Source organism: Gracilinanus agilis, chromosome 4 (assembly GCF_016433145.1).
Source record: "Gracilinanus agilis isolate LMUSP501 chromosome 4, AgileGrace, whole genome shotgun sequence".
NCBI lineage: Eukaryota > Metazoa > Chordata > Mammalia > Didelphimorphia > Didelphidae > Gracilinanus > Gracilinanus agilis.
This window is the reverse complement of record NC_058133.1, coordinates 490,659,099-490,669,480: the sequence shown is the minus strand read 5'-3', so window position 1 is coordinate 490,669,480 and position 10,382 is coordinate 490,659,099. Positions and strand designations below refer to the sequence as shown.

The 10,382-nt window shown below is 53.9% G+C and overlaps 1 protein-coding gene across 1 annotated transcript; it reads left to right on the top strand.

The window, feature by feature from the left end:
* The first annotated feature begins 1,262 nt into the window (after positions 1–1,262).
* On the top strand, positions 1,263–3,389 carry RTN4RL1 (reticulon 4 receptor like 1). The gene is made up of 2 exons (XM_044675603.1): positions 1,263–1,353; positions 2,044–3,389. Exons 1-2 carry the CDS (start codon positions 1,263–1,265, stop codon positions 3,387–3,389), a joined length of 1,437 nt encoding a protein of 478 aa, XP_044531538.1.
* The last annotated feature ends 6,993 nt before the right edge of the window (positions 3,390–10,382 follow it).

Here is a 10,382-nt window from a genome sequence, read left to right as displayed (position 1 = left end):
TCTGCCAAGGAAACTCTAAATGGGGTCATGATAAAATGACTGAACAATAAAAAATAAAGAGAATGGCTAGTTCAGTTGGAACATGGGACTGTGAACGATCTAAATGACCTGTTAGTGCCCCGGGCAACTCTCTCGAATTATGAAGTGTATTTCCATACTAGAATTTCATCTCTACTGATGAAATCGTAGCTCTGGACCAAAATTCCAATCATGGTCCTTTGTACCTGTTTCGTGATAAGTCAAGACGAGAAGTAAGTAACTCGCTGGACACTAGAACCAGTCAGGGAAGAGCTGAGGTCCTGCTACATCCTGGCTGGCTGAGGGAGACTTCCTCACTCATCCCCCCGAGCACCCTCCTCAAACTGAACTAAACCCCGGGGATTGCTCATCGCTTTCCTCATCTATAAACCAGAGGTGGAGGGTCCCTGCTCTTCCTGCTTCCCCAGGCTGCTGACAGACAGGCTTTCGCAGGCTCTGAGCTGCTGTTATCTGGGCTGCTCTGGGGGGAGAGGAGAGTGAGGCCCAGGCCCTGAAATCCACCCCTTCCCTCTAATGCTGCCTACCAAGGAAATTCTGTGGAGAGAAAGAGCCCTCCTTCATTAATAATGCAATGGGAGGAGATCTCCACTTACAATAACAGCTAATCTGCCCTGGAAAGTAGCAGGTAATGATGAACATTTGTAATGAGGCTGGCCTAATAATGAACAGGGGGCTATTATCAGACCACAGGCTGGACACATCCGAAAATAAATTATTTTAAGGATCCATTAACGAATGCCTAATTAATGCCCAATTAGAGAAAGAGCTACAGAGGAAGTGTTCTGGACAGGGGCAAGTGCTCACCACAGCCAGGGCCAGCAAGGAGGCTGAGCATCAGGGGAAATGGAGTGCTGGGTCCGGGATGGCTAGGGGTCAGGGAGCAAAGGATGAGCCTAAGGAGGGAAAGCAAAGTCCAGGGCGGGGATGGGAAAGCGGACCAGGAGGCAGTAGGGGAAAGTAGGGCAGAGAGGGGAGATGGGAGAGCATCAGGGAAGCAGAGACAGCAACTGTTTCTGGGGGTCAGCCACCATCCATCCTTGCTAGTGGTAAGTGCCCTTGCACTCCACGGTTAGTCTGGAGCTGCTGTTCCCAGAAAGGTCCTCTGTGATATTTTCTGGTCCTTTGGCATGCTTCCCCTGAGCTAATTGTGGCAAAGGGTGAGCCCACAGGCCTGGCAATGGGGCAGAGGGTCAGCTGTGGAGAAAGAGGGCTCTCTGCCAGGCATGAGAGTCTGGATCAGCAGCTTCATCTCTGAAGGCCTGGGCCCATTTCTCCCATACCGGGGCACCTGCTCGCCCCCAACCTCATCCTACCGTGTGTGGCGGAGACTATGCTCTACTCCTCCCAGATCATGAAGGGACCCAACACAGTGGCCTTGAGTGGGGACTAAGAGGGGCATAATTAAAGGAATATGTTGGGGATGGGGTTGGCTTCCATGATGACTAACGTCTTTCCCACCTCCCACCCCCATGAGAAGGCTAAAGACTAGAGAATTGAAATCAACTCGCACCCTTGACACACGGAGCCTTGGGCCTGGTGGACAATATTCCCCCTCTGTCTTACCCACTTCACCTTGGGGCAGGCATATCTGGCCCAGACCTTTGGAAGCCTGGATCTTCTTTCTCTCTCACTTCTCTCTAAGTCTCTGATCTCTCATTCAGAGCCTCTAGGCATGAAGACAAGGGGAGAATGGGGCCCATTGACCTGAATGTGGGCAGGCGTGTTCTAAGAAGCTATTCCTTGGGCAGCTAGGTGGCTCAGAAGATAGAGTCAGGCCTGGAGACGGGAGGTCCTGGGTTCAAATTTGACCTCAGATACTTCTTAGTGGTGTGACCCTGGGCGAGTCACTTAGCCCCAATTGCCTGGCCCTTATCACTCTTCTGCCTTGGAACTGGTATTTGTAATGATTCTAAGATGGAAGAGGCTCGGGCTTCCCCTTCCCACCTCAGGCTCACTCCCACCCTCTCCGGAGCCCCCTGACTTAGCTCTCCTCTCTCTGTACAGGTCACTATGTGAAGTTGTTCCTGGTGCTTTGTGGCCTGGAGCTCCAGGTGGGCGTCTGCTGCCCCGTGGACTGTGTGTGCTACCCGTCGCCCATGACCGTCAGCTGCCAGGCACACAACTTTGCCGCCATCCCCGAGGGCATCCCCGAGGACAGTGAGCGCATCTTTCTGCAGAATAACCAGATCAGCTTCCTTCTCCCAGGCCACTTCAGCCCCTCCATGGTCACGCTCTGGATCTATTCCAACAACATCACCTTCATCGACCCTGACACCTTCAAGGGCTTCGTGCACTTGGAGGAGCTGGATCTGGGGGATAACCGCCACCTGCGGACTTTGGCCCCCGAGACCTTCCAGGGCCTGGCAAAACTGCACGCCCTCTACCTGTACAAGTGCGGGCTCAGCTCCCTGCCCGCAGGCATCTTCAGCGGCCTCCACAACCTCCAGTATCTCTACCTACAGGACAATCACATCGAGTTTCTCCAGGACGACATTTTTGTGGACCTCGTCAACCTCAGCCACTTATTCCTCCATGGCAATAAACTCTGGAAACTCACCCAGAACACCTTCCGGGGCCTGGTCAACCTGGACCGCCTGCTCTTACATGAGAACCACCTGCAGCTGGTGCAGCCCCGGGCCTTCCATGACCTCCAGAGGCTCACCACCCTCTTCCTCTTCAACAACAGCCTCTCGGAACTGCAGGGGGACTGCCTCACCTACCTGGGGGCCCTGGAGTTTCTCCGGCTCAACGGCAACCCCTGGGACTGCGGCTGCCGGGCCCGGTCCTTGTGGGAATGGCTGCGGAGGTTCCGGGGGTCCAGCTCCAGCGTGCTCTGCGCTTCCCCCGAGTGGATGCAGGGCCGGGACCTGAAGCTGCTTCAGGCCCAAGACTTCAGGAACTGTACGGGGGCCGAGTCTCTGCACCAGCTCAAATCGCACACCCTCGCCACCACCGACCGGGCGGCTCACAAGGAGCGTCACCCTCCTCCCCATGGCGGTCCCAAGGAGAAGGGGTCCCAGCACAGTTTACACGGCCACCAGCCCGGCGCCCGGCCGGGTTCCAGGAAGCCCGGAAAGAACTGTACCAACTACAGGAATCGGAACCAGATCTCCAAACCGGGGGCTGGCGGGGCCCGGAAAAATGGTCACGAGGTCCAGGACTACATACCCGACTACCACCACAAGTTCGACTTTGACATGATGCCCACAGTACGCCCCAAAAAGAAGGGCAAATGTGCCCGGAGGACCCCCATTCTTTCACCTAGCGGGGTGCAGCAGGCCTCCAGGGGCAGCGCTCTCAGGGCCTCCCTCCTGGCGTGGATCCTGGTGCTGGCAGTTACCCTCCGCTGATAGCGTGGGAGGGCAGTTGGCACAGGGCACTGCCACCTATCTACAAAGGAACAGAATTTCTTTTTTCTTTTTTTCTACATGGAGGATTTGCCGGTTCCAGGGAAAGAATGGCGGAGGCTTTGGCCGGTCTCCGTCCACGGTCCGGTGGATTATTAAGCCCAAACTGTACAGCACCCTCAGTGGAAGGGGATTTAGAGGCGTCGTCAACCCAGCTGTCACAAACGGCCCTGTCCGAGCACCCCTGAAACTGCCAACCCCGGTGAGGAGACAACAAAAATTTAATTTTAAAAGGACACGAGCTGATCCTTCATTGACAACTGTACAAACGCACAGGCGAGAGCCGTGTCCTCTACAGAATCTGCTCGTTTTAAAGGGGTCTGAAGGACCCCACACTTCTGGGGTGGAGCGAGCCGGCTCAAGATGAGAGGAGGAGGAGGATCACCGTCCAAGGCCCCGAAGGGCGTGGACACACGGCTGACGGCACCCACACGGACAATCCTCGGACACCTGTGGCCCCTCGGGCTTAGGCCTCTCTCCTTCCTGGGTCTCAGGCAACGCCGGCCTCTTCGGGCTGGATTGCTGGGCTCCCGAGGAGCCGACTACCAAAGGAAAGATTGTTAGAGGCCAGAATTTAGAACTTCCTGGGAGAAATGAGGCTCTTGGCGAAGGTGGGGTTTCGTAACTGTTCACTTATATATATACTCTCTCTCTTTCTATATATATAAATGCACAGGTCCTCCCCCTTCAGTTATCAAACTGTACATCTTATATCATGTTTATAAACTATATGGAAACGATATCTGCTGAAACTAAGGATTGTATTGGTGAATTTTTAGTAGGGGAAAAAGTTCTATCATTTTTTTTTTTTGGTCTAGAAAAACTTGGTAGCCATACTTACAATGCCCAGCCCTGGCACGGCCCAAGGTTAGGGGGTGATTGTGGAGGGCCTGGGAGGTGGCGAGAGTCACCTCAGGGGACCAATCGTTCTTAGCGGCGTAGGGCATTTTTTTATATGCAATGAGTTCCCATCTACCTCCCCTCCCCTCTACCACCCCCTCACACCTCCTCCAGCAACTTCTGTGCCCAAGGAACCGCTTGTGGGCTTCCCAGTGAGCCAGGCCCCTGGGGAGCGAGCGGGGCGACGAGGGGGCACCGAAAAACGTGGTTTTGTTTATGAGCGGAAGAGTGAAGCCCTTTCAAACAGTGTTAGTCCAACAGGTGTGGACCGTGTAGCTAGCCTAGAACTCGCCCGGGAGTGGGCCGAGAGGACGGGGCGCAGAGCCTCGCGCCCCATCGTTCAGCATAACCCAGCTGGTGACTTTCCTTCAGCCTTGGCAGAGAAGGGGATGCCGTAGGAGGGTAGGAAGAGCAGCCGTGGCCCAAGGGTGGCAGCCGCGTCACCGTCAAGCATCGCTGGGTATACAAAGAAAGGTAAAGTCGGTCCCTGCCCTCGTGGAGCTTCTCTTCTGATGGGGAGGCTAACCCGCCTCCAACCGTACGGGCAAGAACTATGCAGTGTAAGTGGGGAGGCGCTAGCAGGGGGGCACCGTAAGAGCAATCCTACAGGGGCCCCGGTAGGAGAGAGCCCAGGAAGAGGGACCTTCACTCTTACACTGCTTGATTCACAAACTAAGGAGACTTTAGTGGATGGAAGAAAACATGCCGTGGGGGAGAGGAGCTGAGCCCCGGGAGGGTAGGAGGAAGCAGGAAGGTCCCTTTCTATCTTTGATCCCAACACCGGCTGGAAGCCCCCCTCCTCACCTTAGCACAGCACCTCCCCCCCCTTCCCCAAACACGAGGGTGGCTGATAATTCTTCTGCATTTTGCACAAACAGCAAACACAAATTTCCCATCGGAGAGGGTGTGAGAGGAAAGAAACACTGAATCCAATTAGGGAGAGAAAAACAATAAAAAAAATGATCTTGGACAAGAAAACTCTGTTTTTCATTTCCTAACCAACATTCCTGAAGGAGTGACAGATCTCTGGGCTTGTGTGGGGCCCGCAGAGCCTGGGCACAGCTCTGAGAAAATGGCACGTTTGCTGGTGTATTGGAGACGTGTGGAGCAGGGGCACGTTGACTCATAGGGACAGCAAGAGAAGGAAGGGGGAAAAAAAAGACAAAAAACCCACTTGTTCTCCAGATCTTCCCTCGCACAGAACATGATTCACTCCCCACTCGCTGCCTCAGTGGGGTCGGCACTGCCTCTGCTGTCCCTCCACTGAACAGGCTGGTCCCGGTTCCTCTTTGGCCTGCGCCCAGAAGCCCTGGCACCAGCTGGCACTGCCGCTGAGGCTTATCTGCCCCGGGGGGTGCCCACGAGTGGAAGGGGACAGCCAGGTCCTGGGACAGAGGGGGCCCTTTCAGGAGGCTGAGTGGGAGATTCTGCCCGAGGAAAAGCCCAGGGGCGGAGGGAAGCTGGCGGGGAAGGGTCCTCTTATGTATTAGGGTGAAGCAAGGGGGCCCAGGCTCATGGAGGGAACAGGAGATCGGTGCTTCTGACTCTTAAGGCTTCAGAGAAGGGAAACGATGCCCAAAGAGGGGGGCAGAGAGGACAAGGTTGTCTCGGATGCGGACAGCCAAATCCTGGCTATAGGACTTTAGTCTTCCAGTAAAGGGAGATCCAGAAGCCAGAACAAATAATCTCCAATCTTTAATCACCCCCCCAGGGGTCCCCCTGCTCCGACGGGTGGCAAAGCAACAGTCCCGGCCATCGCTCACAACCAGAGAATATTGTTACGTTCCTTATTTCATTTCCAACTTTGGACATCAAAGCCCTCGATGGGAAAATGAAGGCTATAAGCACTTTATTAATTTTTTTAAAAGGCTCGGTAAGTCCTGTAATATGAAAAGTGAAATGTCAGTACAAGGGATGCTAATGTTTTATAAATGACCCAACTCCATCAGGCACAGCGGACTCTCGTGGCCCGATGTTATTAGAGGCGAGGCAGCGGGGCCCAGAACCCCAGTTATATTTTTAGTAGTTTTTCCTCTCTGAGGAAGAGGAAATAAAGGCAACTCTTCTCAAGTCTATTACATCACTTGTCAGTCAACAGCTTACATCCTGAGCAGTAAGAAGACAGCGCTGCCAACAAAGCAAAGCCAGATGACAGATCGGTTGATAAGTGAAGGCCCCTTTGCCCACCAGACTCGGGGATTCTTCCTCCAGGCTGCCCACCCCTTCTGCTCCTCCTCCTGGCTCTCTCTTTGCTACTGGGGGCAGGACTCGTGCTCCTGCGATGTGGGCTTCCTGAGCCTGGGTTCTCTGGCATCCTCCGAGGCTGCCCCTATTCTGTTTGTTTATTTTTAACCTTTAATTTTGTCTTAATATCAGTTCCAAGACAGGAGCAGCAAGGGCTAAGCAATTGGAGTTAAGTGACTGCAGGGAAGCTGCAGTTTCAGCTGATCTCTTCTCCCCCAGTGCCTAGCACAGTGTTCTTTTTCTTTTTTCCTTTTTAAACCTTTACCTTGCCTTAGAATCAATACGGGGTATTGGTTCCAAGGCAGAGGGGCAGAAGGGCTAAGCATTGGGGGTTAAGTGACTTGCCCAGGCTCACCCAGTAAGGAAGTGTCTGAGGCCAGATTGGAACCCGGGACCTTCCGACTCCAGGCCTGTCTCTCTATCCACTGGCCCACCTAGCCACCCCTTGCCCTTATTCTCTTTTTTCAAAATTCTGGTTAATTTAATTTTTTTTACCAATTACATGTAATAACAAATTTCCACGTAAGCTTATTCTCTTGGGTGCTCCATCATGAAAGACCCTGACTGAGGTGTCCCAGCCTCTACTTCCCTCCCCTTAAAGTCCTGTTTGGTTATCTGAACCTTTCCCTCTTTCCCGCCTCCCTGCCAACTCTCTTCTTCTCTCAGTGGACAGTGCAAAAAGGAGCTGGGGGTCCCTGGAGAAGCCTCTGGCTGCCATCTGCCCCCTCGGAGTCACTGGTCATCACAGGAGTTACAGGAGCCTCCCTCCCTCCCTCTCCTGCCACAGCCCCTTCCCCCTTGGGTGTTTCACCCTGAGATGCGGGGCTCCCCTTACCACCCTTCCATCCGCAGGCCCACGAGCTCACACGCTACACCCCCTCCCCAATCCTACCCCGGCACTTGCCAGCATTTCACTATCAAAACTTCCATCTTGGCTTTTGCCAGAGCCTTCCATCTGTGCCAACACGTTGGGACTGCTCCCCAGAAATCCATCCGGGCTGGAGGCCCATTCCCAGACACCTGCTGCTTCTCCAAGGAGAGGATGTGTTTGCTAATGACTCTGTCTCTTTGAAGCAGCCCTCTGCCTCACTTCGGTCCTCTTTCCCTGTGCTCGCCTCTCCCCGGTGTGGCCGCCCTTCAAAGGCACCCCTTTTTGTCTGTCCACCACCCCTCTTCCCCCAGCTGGTTGGGGACTTCTCCATCATCCGGAATGCTCGGGAGGGACGAGAGAACCCCGAGTCCTCCCCAGGAAGCGCCCCGCTCCCCCATTACTCTCCTGTTTACTACCAAGGAGCCAATCGCCCTAACACGGCTGTTGGCTGATGTGGTTACTTGATGAAACATCTTCCATTGAGCTGAACACAAGGCAGCAGTGCCTTGTGGGAGATTCAAGAGGATAAGATCTGTGGAACCCGCAGTCTAGGGGGAGAGATAAGCTCTGAACAAACGGGCAAGAACCCAAGGGTGCCTCGACAAGTGCCAAACAAGGCTCTCAGGAGGATGAGCACAGCTGAGGATGGCCGGGACTTGCAGGCTAAGGGAGCGTTCCAGGCAGGGGCATAGAGGAGAGACGCATAAGCCTGGCTGGAAGGAAAGGGCCATGGGACTGGGGCTAGGGGAGATCTGCTCCGAAAAGTAGCTTTTGGCCAAACCGTGGAGGGCACGCACGGAATGCCACCAACATTGAGGAGCTGTTCCTTCTCATCAGCCCACTCATCAGCCATACTGGGAGGCCACTGTCAATAGCCTTCAAGGTAGGAGTTCTTATCTGGGCTCCATCAACTTATTATTTTTTTTTAAATTCAATTTTATTTTCAGTTCTAATTTTCTTTCTCCCGCCTCCACCCATTGGGAAGGCCTGGCTCTCAATCCACTGAGCTACCCAGCTGCCCCCTATTTTACATATTTAAAAACATTATTCCCCTTAGGGTTCCAGAGGCTTCATCAGACTGCCAGAGGGGTCCACGACACAAATACAAGGCTAAGAATCCCTGATTTAAAGTCTTTTTTCTTTTTAAACCCTTACCTTCTGTCTTGGAATCATACTGTGTATTGGCTCCAAGGCAGAAGAATGGTGAGGGCTAGGCAATGGGGGTCAAGTGACTTGCCCAGGGTCACACAGCTAGGAAGTGTCTCAGGTCAGACTTGAACCCTGGACCTTCTGTCCAGCTGCTCCGGATTTAAAGTCTTTTCTCAGGAAGTGAACCCCAATCTGGACAGGCACCACGTTGACACTGACCAGGTCAAAGTTGTCTGGTCTGTGCACTCATCTTGGGCCATGAGCAATAAAAGAACGGGGCTCCCCTTCCTTTCTCCCCATTCTTCAGGGATACAACAGAGTTTAGAACCAAGAAATTGTCTCTCTCTTCCCTAAATATGGCTTAAGAGCTTAAGCGGGCTCAGTCATTCCCTCTATTTATCTCTTTTCTGTCTATCTCTTCCCCCAACCCAGCTCCAGCCCCATCTTCGTTCTCTTTGAAAAGTCAGCCTCCAAATAGCTGTTTAACCAATCAGCCATTACTCTATCCCATGTCACCCATTCCCTACCATCAGTTCGTAATGGGCCAATTTTCCCTTTTACCTTCTGTCTGCTCAGAGAATATCTTGAGAACCTTTGATTGTGCGTTAAAATATCCTCTGCAATTCCTCGTTCAATATCTCTTTCTGCTCCTCTAATTGTCCCTTTTAACTCCCTACTCCTCCTGTATAAATCTTCCCATCCTCCTCCTTTTCAGGCTGTTAATAAATACACGTTCTAAAAAAATATACATAAACATCTATTGTTGGTTAAATAACTCAGAGCGAATCGGAGCCACCATCCATTTAGAGTTATGGCTCTGCCTTGCACAGGCCCGCAGAAATCCTCAGTGCAGCCGAGTGCCCACCTGCCCTCCCCGGGCGAGTCCCTGCCCGGCTCCGCAACGGGGCTGCTGGAAATAAGGGAAGTTAATGGCCCCAGAAAGGGCGCCTGGCGGAGGGGGACGAGGATGCTGCAGGGACGCCTCTCACAGCGGAGTGGAAAGACGAGGAGGCGGCCGGGCAAGGAGAGGAGGGCCCTTGTTCGGGAGTGGGGGTGCCCAAGTGAGTGGCATTGGGGTTTGCTGGTCAGAAGGAACTACGGGGCCCCTCCCGTCCCTCCCGCCCCTCCGAGGCCCAGGCTTCAGCCACGGGGCCCTGTTTCGGGCTCTTTCTTTAATTCAGTGTTTGTTTCTCATTAGAGCCGAGCACCAAAAGGCAGGTCAGGGGCTATTTACTCTCCATCCTCACTTCAGCGAGATGGCGCAGATTCCAAGACGTCTGCAAGGCCTCGTCTTATACCCACATCGCCCCGGAGAGCCGTGCTCGGGTCATGGCACCTCCGAAATCAATGGTCTCCCCTCCGCCGTCCCCTGCCCCCCCCACCTCCGGAGGCCCCCCACAGGCCCCGCTAGCTGCAGCTGCGGCTGACGCCCTCTCAGAATCTCAGGGAAGAGGGAGCGAGAGGGAGATATATTAAACTCTTCAATCTCTGTAAGTGTCTTTTCCCATGAGGCAGGCGCTAAGAAAGGAGGAAATGGGAATGTCCAAGCACGGCGCAGGTACCCGACTCATCTGGAGGCAGCCAGCGCCGGGTGACCCCTCAGGATTAGAGGAGCGGGGTCGGGGGGCAGGGGGTGCCTGAAATGAGGGGAGCTGACTCTGTAAGATGGATGTGGCCTGTGGACACACACACACACACACACACACACACACACCCCTGAGCTGAGGGGCCTTAGCCTTTCCAGGTCCTGGCCCCTTGGGCAGGCAGGCCGG

Excerpts from the sequence above, each read along its gene's own strand:
- RTN4RL1 (XM_044675603.1), top strand. The coding sequence starts at position 1,263 with ATGAGAGTCTGGATCAGCAGCTTCATCTCTGAAGGCCTGGGCCCATTT. Across the intron at positions 1,354-2,043 it reads GCCCCCAACCTCATCCTACC|GTCACTATGTGAAGTTGTTC; the intron begins GTGTGTGGCGGA and ends CTCTCTGTACAG.